The 20938-nt window shown below is 41.1% G+C and overlaps 1 protein-coding gene across 6 annotated transcripts in view; it reads right to left on the bottom strand.

Moving 5' to 3' along the window:
- CDC14A (cell division cycle 14A) overlaps positions 1-20938 on the bottom strand; it is a 198803-nt gene that overhangs the window by 24798 nt on the left and 153067 nt on the right. For all 6 annotated transcript variants that reach the window (XM_006169037.3, XM_006169034.3, XM_006169035.3 and 3 more), the window contains exon 11: positions 12464-12623. In XM_006169037.3, the coding sequence (XP_006169099.1) occupies positions 12464-12623 (160 nt within the window). The remainder of the gene's footprint in view (positions 1-12463; positions 12624-20938) is intronic.

The raw sequence follows: 20938 nt of genomic DNA, 5'->3' as shown, positions 1-20938 counted from the left end.
GAATTCTAAATCGAAGCAGCATAGGTATAAATGTGGTAGAATTTAAAAAGAGTTGTTATTGTAGATCAGAAAACGAGAGACTCTCAAGCAGATTGAACCATGGTTTGGCCAGTAGCCTAAACACAGACTGGCTCAACAGATACAGTGCAATTATGTTTCAAATACTACCAGGGACCATCACACAAATGCCACATGGCACGCTTGTTTACAGACATGCAGGATAAGATCATTCAAGATGTCTACACAGCAACTTAATAGCATCATTTGTTACTAGTAAAAGCACTCAAACCTTTTCCAGACGGAGTTAAAGAACTAAGCTCACTAGGTTGGGAAAGCCTGTTTCCTTCTGCAGTAACTCTTCTACTTGGAAAAGCAGAGATACAATGTTAATCTTTTCTCATGCTGGCTTGATTGTTACAATAGCTCTGGGAGGGAGGTTATTGTTATGTTAATTCACAGATAAAATAATAGAAACCCCACAGAATTTAGGAATATTGCCCATGCTCCCCCTTAAATTCTTAACGATAGAGCTATGGCGTGAAAATCAGATTGTCCCCAGATGCAATGCTCTCTCTAAACTATATGTCACAGCACACTACCATTGTTCCAGTGGAGATCGTATTTCACCCTTTCCCTCACCGGGAAAATCAAAGGACTTGAATCTGCTAGAATCCCAGTCATAATATTCCTCTCCCTTCTTTAAGGTGGAACTCTTCACTTGATGAGGAATATACAAAAGTATACTTCCATTGGTCACATACTAGTCTTTTCTGTTAGAAATCTCTCACTACTCCCTGTACCTATCATGGGTTTCATAATACATCCGGGGCTCAGGAGACAAGTCCTGGGTGAACATACCACAACTCACTACTCTATCTCTGAGTCTAAAAATAAAGGGAAAAACTACATATTAAGTATAGAAGTAGGAAAGAAGATGAAATGAGGATGAAAGCCTGCCAGCTGAATCTTAAAGAATAAGTAAAATCAAAGGAGGCCAAGATCCCCGGAAGGTCGTGCAAGGAAAACACCAGCTGGAAGAGCACAAGATCATAAAGCCTAAAGGTCAGAGGGTTCTCTTAAAGAGTCATAAGTTGCCCCTCCATAAAGTCTCCAAGAATTAGTTATATCATTCATCTGCATTCGTATAACCCCAGTAGGAAGGGACACATTACCACCCAAGGAAGCTGAAGAATAGAAAGGCTGAAAGTCTGAAGGGTAGACTTGCTAGCTGGGTGGTAAGCAGCTACCTGAGCAGGTGAGCTTAGCTCCACCCAACTGCAATAAGCACTCAACATGCTGGGATGTTAGCAGTTACCCGTATCTGATGGAAGGAGCGGCACACGGCCGGAGTTTCTGAACGTGGATGGGGCCAAGAAGTGTACAAGCCATAGGTAAGGGTCTTTGTTGAAAACGAATATGGTAATATCCTGGACTTCATTATCGCATACTGCATGTATGCTTTATGCATGCTGTATGCCATAAAGATGTACAATTACATGTAAATAAGAAATTCTAACATAAAATAGAATTCAAATTTTAAAAAGGGGGGAGGGGGAGAAGTGCATAGGGGCCAGCAGATGGTATAATGGTTGTATCACGACTTCCACGTGGCCAACTGCAGTTCAAATCCCAGACCCAGTGGCTCAAAAATCGTGCTGGGTGTATGTGTGTGTGTGTGTGTGTGTGTGTGTGCCTAAGATCTTGGGAGGAGAATGGAGGAGAAGGGATTCCAGCATAGCCATCCTCTGGGGGGTCAGGGAGGGGTTCTCATTTTCCTTCTCACTGTCTCTGTCTCTCTCTGGCAAGCACACACACCCTAAGGTAAAAACCTTTATTAAAAAAAAAAAAAAAAATAACTACATAAGCCCTCATGAGATAGGCCAGGAAAGTTTCCTAGAGGGCCTGACAGGGTCCTCCCCAATCAGTCGGTTTCATTATTAGCTGAGGACTTTGCAGCCATTCGAAAGCCAGTTAAGTCTGTCCCTTAATTAGGTGGCTCTTTGTGTTCCAAGCTCTGAAACACTTTCAAAGTTCTAAGAAAATGTGATCCTCAACCTGTAATTGTAAAATTCAACTGCTTAGTTAAGTATAAAGGTAGAACAAAGATATAAAAATATGCCTTTCTCTTTCTGAGAAAACTATTATAGAATATGCTTCAAAAAAACGAAAAGAACAGGACATCTAAGGAAAAACGTAGGATCCAATTAAAGAGTGTGAAGAAAAGTCCTAGGAGCAAAACTGCATACTAGGGTGAAGACAACCAGTCCATGGTGAAAAGGAGAATTATCTTAGTGAGGGAAACACTGTTTTTTCCCAAATGCGCACAGAACTATGCAAATAAGACAAGCAATTAACGTTAGGAAAAACAAAGAAAATAGTCACAGTGCCTTTTAACTTGAACAGTGAATAATATTGGGGTTGCCAAGTGCCCTGGTGGCTAAGGGTGCTGGACTCCCTCACGGCCAACAGTGGTTCAAGTCCCAGACCTGGCAGCTTGCTTTCTCCATTCCCTTCTCTATCTCTCTTTCATGTTCTGTCCACCTCTGGTCAAATTAAAAATAAATAAGTAAAGTTAAATAAAATAATTCCTTTTTAAAAGTGAATAATAATTACCTAGTAATAATATGCACATTACTTAACAAAAAGTTATGATAAAGCTGTATCAAGAAGCTAAGGAGAATGGGGAGGATGGTGAGAGAATATATTTGTGTTTGAGTGTAGGTGTACACACATATTTGCCATATTTGTTTGCCACCTATATACTTAAAATCAAAAGCCAAACAATTTATATTCTAGAATGTAGTCTTCCATAATTCTCCCTGGGATATACACATTCGCAATACACTTCTTCCTTACAAAAAGAAATGACATTTTATATGCTACTTCGAAACTTACTTTTTTCACTTAAAAAATATATCGTGATGGGGCCGGCAGGTGGCATGGTGATTACGGCCGCTGGAATCCCTCACGGCCAACTGAGGTTTGAGTCCTGGACCTGGCAGCTTGCTTTCTCCATTTCCCTCTCTATCTCCCTTTCACACTCTGTCCACCTCTGGTCAAAATAAAAATAAAGAAAGTTAAGTAAAATAATGATTTAAAAAATATATATTGTGGAAGCGTTTCAGAGCAAATAAAAAGGACCTCTACATCACATTTTATGGTGTCATACAAGCCATTGTCTAGGTAAGCCACATTTTATTATTTAACCAACTCTGGGTTAGGCTGTTCTCTGTCATTCAACACTAGAAACCGATCAACAAACATCTTCCTATATACACATGGTTTCTGCACACTGTCCTAGTATTTCCTTACGTCATAAAGTAGAATGGTTATATTCATTTTAAAGTCATCTTCTACATATTATCAAATTACCCTCCAAAAACTATAACATCTTCAACTGCAACCAACAATGTTTAAGAACTTTTTATGGGGCCTACAGGTGGCATAGTGGTTAAGGCACTGGACTCCCACATGGCTGACCATGGATCGAGGCCCGCTGGGTGTGTATACACCCAAAATCCTGAGTGGAAAATGGAGGAGAAGGGATCGTGCTATGAAGATCCTGGGGCAGAGAGGGAGATAATTAGATGCTTTCTCTCTCTCCGTCAATCTCTCTCTCTCACGTGAGTACACACCCTATATATCTCCCCTCAAAAAATAAACAATTTTGTATTCCCTAGACCTTCATCAATACTGCATGTATTTACTTACTATGCTTTCATTGATATAGTTAAAGGACATAAATAGCATCTCATCATTTAACTGTTTCTTCTCTTCCTATGAAAAGCAGAACATTTTGAATGTTTCCTAGCCACGCGGGTTCCCCTGTTGCTTTGTGTAAATGGTGTTTTCGTATTGGTTGGTAAAAGTCCTTTATTCATATGAAAACAATATCTGATTTTCACATGTGGTAAATATTTCCTCCCAGCGGATCACTGTGTGGAGAATGAACTGGGGAGGGGGGAGGGGTACAGTTAGGTGACAGTAGTCACTACAGACGTCTGGGGACAGATGAGGGACTGGATCAGGGTACGGGAGACTGCTTCGAAGTCAGGATTTCGGGGGAGAGGAGAAAAGGCTTGGATAAGCAGTACAGGCCTGATAAAATCTACTAAAACATGAATCAAGCTATTTTTGCACAAGCCAATGTCCTCTCACTTTGCCTCTGTGGCTACTGTAGGAAGTTGGGGCACTTTGGGGAATGAGAGCCACACCTCTCCACGCCCTGGGGAGTAGCTGACCCTGGCACCATTTTAGTGAGGTCACCGGTAATTACTTTCTCCAATAAAGTCTGTGCACACGGCTTATTTTACGCTGGTCTTCATCTTGCCTGTACACAAACAGTGACTGGTGGGATGACAGAGAAACACTTCGGCCTCCTAGAATACTCACAGTGACTCACAGACATGGTATCACCAGTTCCTGTGAGGGGATCCACCCTGTAATACGTACCAGGTCCTGTGAGTTGGAGCTGAAGGGCTATTACAAAAATGCAGTTCTAGGGACCAGCAGTTGGCATAATGGCTATGGCACTGGACTCCCATGTAGTCGACCATGGTTCAAGTCCTGGACGGGGTAGCTTAAACTCACCTTGGGCGTGTGTGCGTGCATGCCCAAGATCCCAAGAGGACAATGGAGGAGAAGGGATTGCGGCGTGGCCATCTCCCCTGGGAGGTGATTTCTTGCTTTCTATCTCTCTGTCTTTCTGGTGAGCGCATGCACCCTATAGCAAAAACCTCTCTGAAAAAAAAAATGCAGTTCAATACATTCTGGGGTATTAGTCAGTCTCATGAACTGGGGAACAGAGGGCTGTTGGAACATGTTTTTTATCTGGAGCTCTTAGGTCTCCTTTGGTATGCCAAATTCATCCCTCATGATAACAATGAACACATTCACAACCATCAGGAACCCAGTGTAGGTCTCCTATCTGCTCTGGGTTCAAGGCCCTCTCCCTACAGAATACCAGAGCATACTCTTTCCTGCTCTGAGCTGGCCGGGGAGATGCAAATTCTCTGGAAACTGCTGAAAGGAAACGAACACACAAGACGGATGATGGGCAGTGATGAAGAAGCCGAGGCCAGGGAAGAGCCCCCTAGCTTTGCCCCCAAAGGACAAGGCTCTGCTTGCAGATTCCCCATTGCAACAACCTTTGCCTTGAATACTGGACTGCCCTCTCTAAAGACAGGAAAGTGACCACAAACTGAAACGTCTGAAGTACAATTTTCAAAGATACACTTATTCACAGATGATGACCTAGATAAAGACCAGTAATAATGTAAAGTTGGGACCAGCAGATGGCATAACGGCTATGTCACTGGACTCCCATGTAGTCAACCATGGTTCAAGTCCCAGACCCGGTGGCTTAAACTTACACTGGGCGTGTGTGCGTGCATGCCCAAGATCCTGAGAGGAGAATGGAGGAGAAGGGATTGCAGTGTGGCCATCCCCACTGGGGGTGATTTCTCACTTTCTGTCTCTCTGTCTTTCTGGCGAGCACACATGCCCTATAGCAAAAACCTCTCCAAAAATAAAGTCCACCAGTTGCTCTTTCTATATAGTGAAGACAAAAACCAAAATAACATAAACTGTGTCCACAGACTTCAGTTGGATAAAGTAGTTACTGACTAACTCAATAAAAAGGGGGCAGTTAGCTATGGGAAGGTTCTGGAATATGCCATTAAGGAAAGACCTATTAGATAAAATACAGCACTGTAAGGAATAAAGATGGAAGAGTTATAACAGAAAAATGACATGAATTGAGAGTTTGAAATAGAAATGAGTAAAAATAGAAGGCAAAAGCTTGGAGGACAAGTGAAAATGAAATTTTTAGCAGATTCAAATGATTTGGCTAGGAAAGGTGGTAGGTCATCTCAAGTGTTTTTTCAGCTCTTGAACTTATGAGACGTAAAAGGTTCATCTTTATAATAAGCTGGGTCTGATCCATAGGTTAGAATTGATCAGAGCCCTCCCTCCAAACCTGTGCTCCTCTCTCCCTCGCTGGTTAGGACTTTTAAAACCTGGACCCCTGTCCATCACCAGTCCCCTGGCCTTTCACCCCCACATGGCTCCATCTGGCACACCTTCCACCTGATGACCAGAGACCTCTCCAACCCACAGAACTGCATGTTCTCGCTTCCCTGTTTTACAGCCTGGGGCAGATCCCAATGGCACCGAGATCGGAAATGGAAGGCCCTTACGGTCCTAAGAGGGGGAAAGGAAGGTGCTTAAATGTGGAGCCTTAGAAACTGCATCTTTACATCACAGAGTTTTCGAAGGTGCATTCTGCGTACGAGCACTTGATGGAGTTTATAAATCACAATATCTCAAAGAGGTAATTAGAACACTACATTCTTGTCCACTTGAGTGTCAATGTATGTGAACTTGGCTGTACATTAATGACACCTGTATCAATTAACATCGCTGTCAGGTTATCTTCTGACTGGGGGGCTAATATATAGCCCTAAAGTAGAAAAAGAAAAATGTAAAAACAGTAATACAAGAAACAGTGTTGCAGGACAGGCCAGCTAAGGTTTTGTTCAAAGTTACTACACATGGGACCAGCAGTTAGCGTAATGGCTGTGTCGCTGGACTCCCATGTAGTCGACCGCAGTTCGAGTCCCGGACCAGGTGGCTTAAAACCCACGCCGGGCACATGTGCGTGCATGCCCAAGATCCCGAGAGGAGAACAGAGGAGAAGGGATTGCGGCATGACCATCCCCTCTGGGGGGTGATTTCTCGCTTTCTCTCTGTCTCTATCTGTCTGGTGAGTGCATGCGCCCTATAGCAAAAACCTCTCCAAAAAAAAGTTACTACACATAATGCCTTAAAGCCAACTGAAGACCTCATGGAGGAGCAGCAAGCTGCAGCGAAAGGTCTCATGGTGGCTTCCTGTAGGCTCAGGGGGCTTGGGGCAGACTGTGGAACCAGGGCACTTGGGGTTCACGTGACAGTTCTACCACATACTTCATGATCTTGGACCAGGGGCTTACCTTTCTCTATCTCAGTTGTGCCTTCTGTAAATGGGGCTAGTAATACTGCCTATTTCATACAGCTGTTGTAAGGACTAAAGGGATTAATTCACTGCAACGTGCTTAGAACAGCTCCTGGCACACAGGTGAAATTTAGGTTATTGTTATGGCTACAGGCAAAGCTTCTCATTCAACTCAAATATTTGCACTTTAAATAATGAACTTTAAATTCTGTCTTCTTAAAACCAGTTTTCGGGACCAGCAGTTAGCATAATGGCTATGTCGCTGGACTCCCATGTAGTCGACCATGGTTCAAGTCCCGGACCCGGTGGCTTAAACTCACACCGGGCGCATGTGCGTGCGTGCCCAAGATCCCGAGAGGAGAATGGAGGAGAAGGGATTGCGGCGTGGCCATCCCCCCGGGGGGGTGATTTCCTGCTTTCTGTCTTGCTGTCTTTCTCTGTCTGTCTGGCGAGCGCACATGCCCTATAGCAAAAGCCTCTCAAAAAAAAAACCAAAAAACAGTTTTTAATAACCCCAGTTTACAACAGACCCTTAGGATCCTAAATGGCAAAATGAACGCTTCATCCTTGATACTATTTTGTATTTGAGCATAGCTACTCTTGTAAAGCTTAGATACTAGCAATTTCACGTCTGCATCCTCATTTTTTTTAAGTCCCAAAACATAAGTCTAGGGACCAGCAGTTGGTGTCATGGCTATGTTGCTGGACTCTCATGTAATCGACTGTGCTCCGAGTCCCTGACTTGGTGGCTTAAACTCACGTTGGGCGCATGTGCGTGTGTGCCCAAGATTCCGAGAGGAGAATGGAGGAGAAGGGATTGTAGTGTGGCCATCCCACTTGTGGGGGGATTTCTGCTGTCTCTCTGTCTCTCTCTCTCGGGAGAGCGTGCACACCCTATAGTAAAAAACTCTCAAAAAAAAAAAAACCCTAAGTCTATTTTATTCATTCACGTAATATTTATTAAGGCCTTGTGGGCCAGGAATAGAATCAAGATGAGGACAGATTAAAAACTTCTGCTCTTAAAAAGAGTTATCAGCTAGTAGGGAAGAGGAGAAAAGCACCTTAAAGGAAAAGCACAGTGCAAGGCAAGAGAACAAAGCAAGCTACCCTAGACCCACCGTCTGGCTGATTATGTGTCACTATGGCTAGCCCAGCACTGAAGACCAGGCTCAATAAAAGTAAGCCTCTGTTTTTAAAACCATTTCTTATAACCCTATGTGGGTTAAGCAAATTCATTAAAGACACAGCCTAGTCCATTAGAAAGTCCTGGTTATCGTTTCCCTTGTACTCACCTCCTATGCCGTGAAAAACTATGCAATCAAACCGTCTCAATCAAGTAATTACAGAGCTTTGTAATTACTGATCACGAGAACACTCTTGTAAGCTAAGGAAGCAAAAACTAATTTAGAATCTCTGCTTTCAACCTTTCATTTGGCGGTGGAGAAGGCAATCTCTAGAGGGACACTGCCTTTTTTGCACTATCTGTCACTAAATAAACCCAGAATTTCCATGGGCTTCTACCCCAAATATTGGTATAAAACTTAAAAAACATTAAAATCATTATGGCATTCTCAACTGATTTTCTCACTTGCAATTATAAGAATAATTAAGGTATCACTAATTCTAGGAAGTCAATTTTGAGTAAACTAATTTCCCATGTTCATGGATTGTTCCAGCACTTGCACCAGATAAAAATGGCAAGAAAGGGTTTGAAAGTTACTCACACGAAACACTACGTAGCTATAAAGTGTTCTAAAAGTCATATACATGTTTCTGTATAAAACATTAACCATTATTTCATGGCATTTCTGAACTCTTTCATTCCTGTCCTCTAATTTTAGAAACAAAAGCATTCTAAGTGGCTAAAGGGAAAATAGTTACTGAGGGAGGGGAGTGTCTGGATTCCTGAATGTTTGTGCATCCCCCCCCCCCAGGCCCCAACATCACATATTGAAATTCTAACTCCCAAGGTAATAGTATTAAGTGCTGAGACTTTGGGGAAGTGATTAGATTATGAGGTGGAGCCCCCATAAAAGGAATCAGTGTCCTTTCTTTTGTTTTTTTTGTTTGTTTGGTTGGTTTTGGTTTTGGTTTTTTGAGAGGTTTTTGCCATAAGGCGTGTGTGCTCCCCAGAAAGACAGAGAAAACAAAAGCTAGAAATCACCCCCCAGGGAGGATGGCCACGCTGCAATCCCTTTTCCTCCATTCTCTCAGGATCTTGGGCACGCGTGCGCGCGCGCGCGCGCACACACACACACACACACGGCCTGAGTTTTAAGCCACCAGTGCCGGGACTCGAACTGCGGTCGACTACGTGGGAGTCCAGCGACATAGCCATTACACTAACTGCTGGTCCCAGTGTCCTTTCAAAAGCAGCCTGAGGGAGCTTGTCTGGCGTCCACCATGTGAGGACACAAGGAAGCATCTGTGAACCAGGAAACAGACCCTCACCAGACAATGAATCTGCTGAAGCCTTAATCTGGGACTTGTTACCCTCCAAAACTATGACAGATACACTTCTGTTGTTTAAGAGCTACTCCAGTTACGGCATTTAGTTATAGCAGACCAAACACACACAGAGTTTCGGGGGAGGTGGGTAGTCCCACATCTGAATAGATACTTTGATTTAAAACTTACTTATTTTAAGTTTTATGTGATCATATCACATTCCTTACCTTTTCACTGACAAATAAATGGTAATTATTCTTAAGTTTAACAAATTGGGTTCTAAAAATGTACAAGAATGAAATGTCCAAACTACCAGACATGAGCGTAATACAGGTTATGAGACAGCACTACATTCCTGCAAGGTACGTGTTTCTCAGAGAGAGGAATACGTTTATATTTGTCTGTTCAGAGTTTATAATGCAAAGCCCTATTTACTGGAACTCAGCCTAGGAAGGAAATGCTGAACAGACCAGGAAAAAATGTTCTTGCGACATCATCATATTAAAATGTTAGTGTAGATCCTTTCTGTTAGCATCTAATAGGCCAGACTGCAGCTCTTGGACAAGAGTCAGCAAAGACCTTGGCTAAGCTCGTGGGCAGGTGATTCAAACGAGTTCCTGGAGCCACTTTGTCAGTGGCTGCCCTGGAGAACAGACAAAGGGGTTTAAACAATACTTCCTCCAGGGGTCTCCATCTTTCCTCCTTCCAGAAAACTCTTGGGCTGGCTCTGCGGTGCAGCAGTAAAGCACCACTCAAGAAAGGCCAGATCCCACATGGCGAGTGTGGCTCGAATTCCAGCTCAGACAGCCTGACACTCGCTAGGCACACGTGCAAGTGCCCAAGATCTGACAGACTGGAGGACTGGACGGGGACTGCAGCATGGCCAGACCCTGTGGAGGATGCTTCCTACTCTCTCTCATGTATGCACGTGGTCTATCATGAATAAAAAAAAAAAAAAAAATCAAAGAAAGAGCTCTCTAATCTCCAAGTACTCTCTTTCTTGCTTAAAAAATGAAGAAATATCTCTGTCTTTCTTGTTTAAAAAAGAAGGAAATATCTGTTTGGGGGGCAAAGGTCCTGGGTTTGCCTCCCAAGACCTCCCTGGGCCTTCTGGGCCTGTGTGTATGTGTCCGTAATCCAGGCCAGCTGAGAATGGGGGTGGGTCACAGCGTAAGGGCCCTGTTGGGAGGGAGGGATGTTTCTCTCTCTCTCTTTCTCACTGGAAATAAACTTTTTTGAAAAAGGGAAATATGTGTGAGATGCAGTCATTGACCTTGGAGAGCTCTGATAAAGTCCTACCACTCAGGCTTCCTTGAGAGCTAAGATCGAGCCATAATACTCTGTCCAAGTCCCTTATCTGGGTCTAAGGACCACTGACTGATGTAAACATAAATCTACACTTGCTGTTTAATTTTTTTTAGATTTTATTTATTTATTTAATTTATTTCATTTCACTTATTACTATTGTTTTTTAATTTGCTATAAGGCATTGAAGACAGACAGAGTGAGAGAAAGTAAGAAAGCAATCCGTCAGTTCTGGGACTCAAGTCACAGTCGGCCCTGTGGGAGTCCAGTGCCCCAACAACCATGCCACCTGCTGATCCTGCTGTTTAAATTTTTTCTTTTTTTTTTTTTAGAGAATTACTTCATTTAATTTTATTTATTCATTTTTAATTTGACCAGAAAGGGACAAAGTGAGAAAGAGAGATAAGGAAAGTGAGAAAGCAAGCCAACAGGTCCGGGACTCAAACCACAGTCGGCCCATGTGGGAGTCCAGTGCCCTTAACCACCATGCCAGCTGCTGGCCCCCATGTTTAAATATTTTCACAGCTGTTTTCCCCTTTTGCTCCTTTGAGATATTTTGTGAATCAATAAAATGTGGATAAAAATTTAAAAAGGAATGGAAAGCAACTGCAGATAACAGAGATGGTGTGGGAGGGGTGTGGGAAATGGCAGAGGGTGAGAAATGGGGAGAAGAATACGTATACAAGAAACAATCAATGAGAAATTATATGTTGACAATAACATATGTAATTAAGCCACTATACAGTGTATTCTGGATGGGAAATCACATTTTCTATGCTGTGATGATGCTCAGTGAAAGAATGTAAAATAAATAAATAAAATTATAAATAGATAAAGCCAATGTAAGTTGGGCGCTAGTCCCCACTGCAGGCATGACATGGAAGGCAGATCTCATTGAGGGAGCAGGCGTCCAGTTCTCACAGTGGGCCACCCCTTCACGACCCTGCAGCCGCGCAAGTCACGTTTCCGCCACAGCGGGCTCATACCTGTGCAGGAGGGGACTAGAACAAATGGTTTCTGGGTTGCTTCTAATTCAAAAATGCTCCTAATCCAAATTCTTAGACCCCTTCCATTTTTATTCAAAGGGAACAGAGCATAATAGAGAAACACGAGTTTAGAATCAGACAGATACGGACTGAATCAGGTTTAACACTGGGTTATAACATCTCTGATATGCAATCCCCTTACTATAAAATACAGATAATAGGACCCACCACACCCAATAGTTATGAAGATTAAACCAGACAACATATATCAACTATTTAAGATGGCATGTTTAAAATAAATATCAGTTTTTTAAAAAAAGGCCCCAAATTATGTTTTCAACTCTGCTTTTTAGAAATCAACATGAATTTGAAGCATTCAAAGTACCACTTGAAGTACCCGCTATTTTTTGAAATGGTGCATTAAAATTTTTCTTTTTGATATCTATTTCAATTTCCAAATAGAAAGCTTGCTTTTCTATTTTTTCCTGTAAATTTCTCCCTATGAGAGTAGCTTTCTTTATCACTGCACTCCCTCAATTACAGCCTTTCTTAAATTTCAGGGTAATTGGTTTCTTTGCTCTGCTTCCTGCTTTATAGGTGGATGGCTCCCTGTCTAAAACTTTGGTACTCTCAGCATCTCAGAGAAGCAGTCTTGCCCTTTTTAATGTGCACAACTAGGAAACACATGCAGAACATTAGTCTTGAGAAAACAATCTTGCTAGAGAAAACTCACCTCTCCAAATCTTTCCATGTTTTGTATTTTAGATAAGTTTCCACTAATAGACATATCATCCAAGCTGGAAAGAATCTTATTAATACTTCCATCACTGGATGGTCTGTTTTTCAGCTTGGATCGGAAAATGTCTCCTTGAACCCACAGTGATGTTTGTTTCCTGTAAAAAAAAAAATAAACAGAGAGAGGAGAGAAATCATCTTTAACCTACTATCATCTCCTCAAAAGTATAATGTCTTACATTTACAAAGCAGAGTAAAAAGATTATGAAATCTTAAAGTAGCAAAAAATAAAGTCAAAAACCCAAAATAAAGTTATATATTAAATACAAATGTCCATCTTCCAATATTTGTCTATACGCTGATTAATGAGTTGACTTTTGAGGTCCTCAAATGCTTAGAAAAACTGCCCAGATGGAACCAGTAGATGGCGTAATGGTTATATTGCTGAACTCCATGTGGTTGACTGCAGTTCCAGTCCTGGGCCTGGAGGCTTAAACAGAGGCCAGGTGCATATGCATGCATGCCCAAAATCCAGAGAGAACAGAGCAGAAGGGATTGCAGCATGGCCATCCCCCTGGGAGGGCAGGGGGCGAGGGTTGATTTCTCACTTCCTGTCTCTCTGTCTCTCCAGCAAATGCATGTGCCCTATAGCAAAAAAAACTCTGTCTAAAAAAAGAAAAACTGTCCCAGCAATAAAGAATTAGGAACACATTTGTCTTTTAAATATGAACCTGAAATTTGAAGATATTTCTCAAACAGCAATTTGATATGTCTATTTATAAAAACAGCTGGAGTAAATTGAACTAAAAAAACATAGGTGAAAGAACTGAGTTTTGTGAAGATATTACCTACAGAAAGTGCTAAACACGTACTTGTGTGTAGTATAAAAAGTTCACAGTACATGACTTTAGAAGTAAAGGTTATAGCCTCAATTAGATTTTTCTTTGGTAAAATAAAATGTGTTTGAAGTTTATTTATAAGCCTTCTTTTATTCAAAAAGAACATATGCTTTCAAGATTATAAGAGGATTTAAAGTCGTAAGCATAATGACAACCTGGGTTATTGATGGAGTCATCTTCATACATTTAAGATTAATTACCCCATAGAACAATTTTATATCCATCCTATACCACGCTATACAGACTAAAACTAAACTAAAAATACTGTGGTTCATTATGAGGAATATCGACATTCAAAAAAAACAAAAACATTATCAAGGGGATGCCAACAATAAGAACACAGATTTCTTTTTTAAAGCAATGGGCAGACCAAGTAATACTATCTCAAAAGTTCTTCATGTCACATAAAATTCATGCTAAAACATGAGGAGAAAAACAAACAAAAAACACCTCCATAAATGTCTCACGAGGTCCCTCAGAAAGGAATCTATCTTTCCTTTTAAACAAAATTTATCCTCAAATCAGAACCTTATTATGATTGCATACTATCGAATGTCTTGAAAAAGAAGTTAAACTTCAAATCATAGCAAAAATGTACCTGTGCAATCCCTCCAACCATGGAAATCCATGTCTAGGTACCATCCTACAGAAATGCACACTTTGTACAAGATATGAAAACGCTTGCTGTGTTATTCGCAATAGCAAAATATTGGAGGCCCTTTAATGAAAACCAGCTTACGAGGTTACAGTAGATTCAGTCTGTGAAATATTATGTAGCCACCAAAAAGGCTGTGCTAGACCAACCTGTGATAACAAGAAAGAGCAGCCAGAAATGAAAGCACCCATGAGTGAAAGGTACAAGTGAGAGTGTAAGAAGTGAGATCCCGTTTTTATTTAAAAGAAAAAAAAAAGTTATGTTAACAAATTGTTCACAATTATCTAGAAAAGCACATGCCAAAAACATTAATTATCCCTGAGAATGGTGATAAGGGAAGTCTTCACTGTCTATCACGTAATGCCTACATAATTTTATTTTTTAAAAAACAATGTGCCTCATTTGTTAGTTTGAAAAATAAACTGATCTAAAAAAATAAATAAAAATAAAGATCGAAGCAGAATAAGAGATAAGTATGGAAAAGGAATGTTTAAAAATTGCTATCATGAAAGATAGCAGACAACACATCAGTGTATTTTTTTTTTAACAACAGTACTTAAAAATACCTTTGGAAGTCAATACAGTAAGTGCCAAAATGTCAGCCTAAGGTAGAACTGAATGGTTGGGGTTCTGTCTGTTTATTTTCTGTTTATTTGGTTGTTTGTTTAAAGAATTATTTCCTTTATCACTGTTGTTATTTGTTTTTTTTTTTTTTGGAGAGATTTTCACTGTAGGGCGCGTGCGCTCGCCAGACAGAGAGAGATATAGAGACAGAAAGCGAGAAATCACCCCCCAGGGGGGATGGTCACGCCGCAATCCCTTCTCCTCTATTCTCCTCTCAGGGTCTTGGGCACGCACGCACACGCGCCCGGCGTGAGTCTCAAGCCACCGGGTCCGGGACACGAACCGCGGTCGACTACATGGGAGTCCAGCGACATAGCCATTACGCTAACTGCTGGTTCCCTCATTGTTGTTATTTTTAATTTGACCAGAGCAAGACACAGAAAGAGAAAGGGAGAAAGCAAACCACCAGCTCCAGGACTCGAGCCTACATATGGTAACAAGAGGTTACTACATGTGGGAGTCCAGCACCTTTAACCAACATGCCATCTGCCGGTCCCCTCTTTTTGTTTGTTTTGTTTTGTTTTTAAAGACTTTTGCCATAGGAAGCATGTGCTCGCCAGAGAGACACATAGAGAGAGGATAAGTGAGAAATGGCCCCCCAGAGGAGATGGCCACACGGAAATCACTCTCCTCCATTCTCCCCTCGTGATTTTGGGCATGCGTGCACTGTACCTGGCATGCTCGTCAAGCCGAGTCAAGGATTCAAACCATGGAGTCATCCCCATAGGATCTAAAGCTTTAAACCATCACACCATCTGCTGGCCTGGGGAAACTTTTATTTATTTATTTATTTTTTTGGAGAGGTTTTTGCTATAGGGCGCGTGTGCTCACCAGACAGACAGAGAGAGACAGAGAGACAGAAAGCAAGAAATCACCCCCCAAGGGGGATGGCCACTCCGCAATCCCTTCTCCTCCATTCTCCTCTTGGGATCTTGGGCACACATGCACACATGCCCGGCGTTGAGTTTTAAGGCACCGGGTCTGGGACGCGAACCACGGTCAACTATGTGGGAGTCCAGCGACATAGCCATTACACTAACCGCTAGTCCCCGGGAAACTTTTTTAATATACACGTTGAACATCCCTAATCGGGAAATTAAAAATCCAAAATATGAAACTTTTTGAGCAACGACATGACACCACAGTAGAAAATTCCACACCAACCCCATGCGACAGGTCACAGTCAAAATGCTACAGTACAAAAATATTATATGAAATTACATTCAGGTTAAATGTATACAATGTATATGAAACATAAATGAATTTATGTTTAACTTGGGTCCCCTTCCTGAGATAACTTATTAAATATATACAAATATTCCAAAGCCACAAAAAAAAAAAAAAAACACACAAAATAATTCCCATCCCAAGCACTTTGGATAAAGGATAGTTAACCTGTAAAATTCTATCCTGTCTTTAAATAAGAGGGGTTTTTTTTCTTTTACTTTTTGCCCATTTTTCAATATTTTCTAATAAAACAAGGAGGAAAATGAAATATCTTTATATCTTACTTCTGAGGCCACAAGTATAGGGGCTCTAGATACAAAATGTCTACAAGATTAACTTACCATTTCTAACACTGTTCTCAAGTTGACACTAGTTTAAATTATCTTAAGAAATTTCTAGGGGCCAGCAGATGGCTTAGCAGTTACATCACTGGACTCCTACATGGCTGACCACAGTTTGAGACCCAGACCTGGTGGCTTGAAACTCACACCAGGTGCATGTATGCGTGTATCCAATATCCCAGGAGGAGAACAGAGGAGAAGGGACTGCAGTATGGCCAGCCCCCCTGGGGGGTGATTTCTCACTCTGTCACTGTCTCTGTCTCTCCAGTGAGTGCATCTGCCCTGTAGCAAAAATCTCTAAAAAAAAAAAAAAAAAAAAAAGAAAAGAAAGAAATTTCTAGTTTTTTTCCCAAATAGGCTAAGTATAAAAATAAAAATCTAGGGGCCAACAGGTGGCGTGGTGGTTAAGGTGGTAGATTATCACAACTGTGAGTCAAGTCCTGGACCCAGAAGCTTGAAAATCACACTGGGCGCATCTGCGTGTGTGACCAAAATCCTGGGAGGAGAATAGAGGAGAAGAATTTTGAGATAGGAATAGAGAAGGGACTGTGGCATGGTCATCCCCATTGAGGGGGGTGATTTCTCTCTCTCTTTCTGTCTCTAGTGATTATACATGCCCTATGGCAAAAAAACTAAAAATTAAATTAATTAATTAATAATAAAAATCTAGTGAGTTTTAAAATACATGAATAAAAGAAAAATTCCAGAAAGCTACATACACCAATTCACTAAGGAGTGAGACAGTATCTATATTCTGTCGTGCATGGCAGAAGTTACGGATAGCAAGCAAACCTTTGGGAAGTATTTTCTGGGCTTAGGATATATAAATTGATGAAATCAGTATGTCATGAAGTCACGGTCAATGTTGTTAAACTAACTGTAAAAATATGTATTCAAGGGGCCAGCAGGTGGTGTGGTGGTTAAGACACTGGACTGCCACATGGCCAACCACTGTTCAAGTCCCAGACCTGGAAGTTGGCTTTTTCACTTTCTTTTTCTCACTCTCTATCTCTCTTTCTCTGTCTCTCTCTGGTGAGCACATGTGCCATACAGCAATTTAAAATATAATCACAATCATAAATAAAATTAAATAAATAATTCTTTTTAAAAATATGTATTCAAAATAAATCCTTAATATTTCTTTCTTTTGTGGAAATCTTTATAAAACTACAGAATACCCCTCCCTTATATCTGCATGCTTCAGTTTTTTGTTAAGCCTCTGGACCTCCTACTCCATCTTACATCAAGCGTCATCCCTTATCTGGTGTTTGTCATACAGCCTCCAAGCAGCAGTAAATAAGTAGCAAGCTCCTTGATACAGAATAAAGAGTTCAAAAAATCACTGTTAAATTTATACATGAATGGCTTGGCTCTGGGCAAATGTCCCGGTAATAAAGAACAACTATTACAAGGGAGAAAAGATTCAGCTGTTTCAGAGTGAGAACTCCAGATAAATTGAACACAGAGAAAGGATACAGAGATGAGGATAAACACTGAATCCCTGTCCTGCAAAAAATTCCTAGTCGTGGGTGAGAAAAGTAAAACAACTGAAATCCAATGTTAGTAAGCCTTACAATCAAGATTTGCATTCACCTCTAGAAGCAGCAGCCCCTACAGCTCCATCTGAAGGATTCAAAGGGAAGTTTCCCAAGTCACCAGATGGATCTAGACAGATGAACAGGACTGCCAGCACGGAGTATTCCCAAAGCAGGGAAACAACGTGGGCTGAGGGAATCATAGTATCACAGAAGCCAGCATGTTTGGGAAAGTGGGCTGTTTAATTTGGCTTAAGTAGAAAATAAGAGAGAAGAGTGTGGAAACCAACTCACGAGGGCTCATGCTGTTTTAAGGAATTCTAATTTGATTCCAAAAATGAAGGGAAGGCCCTGAAAGGTCTTTAGGAATAAAAAAGAAACCATGAAGGGCCATCTTGGTGATACAGTGATAACACATTGCCTACGCGAGGCTGAATCCATATGAAGATGGTGGGTTTCATTTCCCAGTTGACCTGTGCATGCCCAGGGCCACATCCCAGTGATCCATGATCCTGGCTGGCTGGCAAGGCTGGGAGATCACAGCATGAGACCCTGTTAAGGATGCCTGTCTTTCTCTCCTATAAGAATAATAAAGTGGAAAGAGAGGAAGAGAAGGACCCAAGAGGCTAAGCTGAAGATAATTCCAAATAAGTTATAAAACAAAAAATAAGTTATAAAACAAAAACTCTGATGCCACTGCCAGCCTAAAGATGAAAATCACAACTTTCACTCGCTCAGTTTAAAAGATTCAATCTGTCCCATCTCTAGGAAGACTTGATTTGAACCTGAATATTAAAGATGAATAAAGTGTCAAAGCTGATCTGTGGGTTGCTAAGCGATGCTCCACGCAAGTGCTTCTTGAAAAAAGCAGCACTTCCCGCAAATACCTTTTATTGACAGTGAAAACCAAGGTAGCTTTTATTGTGGTGTCTATTACTCCTTAAAAGCCTTCGCTCAAACAAAAGAAGTAAAATGTGTGTTTTTAAGTGTTTAGCATTTAAAAAGCAAATCTATGAAGATAAGACACCAGCTCAAAGTAAGTCCTCCAATGAAAGAAAGAAAGAAAGAAAGAAAGAAAGAAAGAAAGAAAGAAAGAAAGAAAGAAAGAAAGAAAGAAAAAGAGAAAGAAAGAGAGAAAGAGAGAAAGAGAGAAAGAAAGAGAGAAAGAAAGAGATAGGGAAGAAAGAAGAAAAGAAAAAGAAAACATGCCAGGTGCACGTGCATGCACTCCCAGAAGAGAGAGGAGGAAAAGGGATTGTGGTGTGGCCGTCTTCCCCTGGGAAGTCATTTCACACTTTCACCCTTCTCTCTCTTTTCCTCTCTGTCTCTCTGTCCCTCTCCAGCAAGGGAGTGTGCCCTAGAGCAAACTAAATATTCAACAAGTACATACTAGGTAGAGTTTATCATTGAGTCGAGGTGTTCTCCAGGATACAAATGGCAGAAAGCCAAGGCGGGAAAACAACTGAACAGGGCAAAATAAAATATGTATTCAAGGGGCCAGCAGGTGGTGTGGTGGTTAAGACACTGGACTGCCACATGGCCAACCACTGTTCAAGTCCCTGGAAGTTGGCTTTTTCACTTTCTTTTTCTCACTCTCTATCTCTCTTTCTCTGTCTCTCTCTGGTGAGCACATGTGCCATACAGCAATTTAAAATATAATCACAATCATAAATAAAATTAAATAAATAATTCTTTTTAAAAATATGTATTCAAAATAAATCCTTAATATTTCTTTCTTTTGTGGAAATCTTTATAAAACTACAGAATACCCCTCCCTTATATCTGCATGCTTCAGTTTTTTGTTAAGCCTCTGGACCTCCTACTCCATCTTACATCAAGCGTCATCCCTTATCTGGTGTTTGTCATACAGCCTCCAAGCAGCAGTAAATAAGTAGCAAGCTCCTTGATACAGAATAAAGAGTTCAAAAAATCACTGTTAAATTTATACATGAATGGCTTGGCTCTGGTCAAATGTCCCGGTAATAAAGAACAACTATTACAAGGGAGAAAAGATTCAGCTGTTTCAGAGTGAGAACTCCAGATAAATTGAACACAGAGAAAGGATACAGAGATGAGGATAAACACTGAATCCCTGTCCTGCAAAAAATTCCTAGTCGTGGGTGAGAAAAGTAAAACAACTGAAATCCAATGTTAGTAAGCCTTACAATCAAGATTTGCATTCACCTCTAGAAGCAGCAGCCCCTACAGCTCCATCTGAAGGATTCAAAGGGAAGTTTCCCAAGTCACCAGATGGATCTAGACAGATGAACAGGACTGCCAGCACGGAGTATTCCCAAAGCAGGGAAACAACGTGGGCTGAGGGAATCATAGTATCACAGAAGCCAGCATGTTTGGGAAAGTGGGCTGTTTAATTTGGCTTAAGTAGAAAATAAGAGAGAAGAGTGTGGAAACCAACTCACGAGGGCTCATGCTGTTTTAAGGAATTCTAATTTGATTCCAAAAATGAAGGGAAGGCCCTGAAAGGTCTTTAGGAATAAAAAAGAAACCATGAAGGGCCATCTTGGTGATACAGTGATAACACATTGCCTACGCGAGGCTGAATCCATATGAAGATGGTGGGTTTCATTTCCCAGTTGACCTGTGCATGCCCAGGGCCACATCCCAGTGATCCATGATCCTGGCTGGCTGGCAAGGCTGGGAGATCACAGCATGAGACCCTGTTAAGGATGCCTGTCTTTCTCTCCTATAAGAATAATAAAGTGGAAAGAGAGGAAGAGAAGGACCCAAGAGGCTAAGCTGAAGATAATTCCAAATAAGTTATAAAACAAAAAATAAGTTATAAAACAAAAACTCTGATGCCACTGCCAGCCTAAAGATGAAAATCACAACTTTCACTCGCTCAGTTTAAAAGATTCAATCTGTCCCATCTCTAGGAAGACTTGATTTGAACCTGAATATTAAAGATGAATAAAGTGTCAAAGCTGATCTGTGGGTTGCTAAGCGATGCTCCACGCAAGTGCTTCTTGAAAAAAGCAGCACTTCCCGCAAATACCTTTTATTGACAGTGAAAACCAAGGTAGCTTTTATTGTGGTGTCTATTACTCCTTAAAAGCCTTCGCTCAAACAAAAGAAGTAAAATGTGTGTTTTTAAGTGTTTAGCATTTAAAAAGCAAATCTATGAAGATAAGACACCAGCTCAAAGTAAGTCCTCCAATGATGTGTTCTTTCTAA

This window comes from Tupaia chinensis, unplaced genomic scaffold, assembly GCF_000334495.1.
Source record: "Tupaia chinensis unplaced genomic scaffold, TupChi_1.0 Scaffold146687_1, whole genome shotgun sequence".
Taxonomy (NCBI): domain Eukaryota; kingdom Metazoa; phylum Chordata; class Mammalia; order Scandentia; family Tupaiidae; genus Tupaia; species Tupaia belangeri.
The sequence above is the reverse complement of the archived record's forward strand: the minus strand, read 5'-3'. Positions and strand labels throughout refer to the sequence as shown.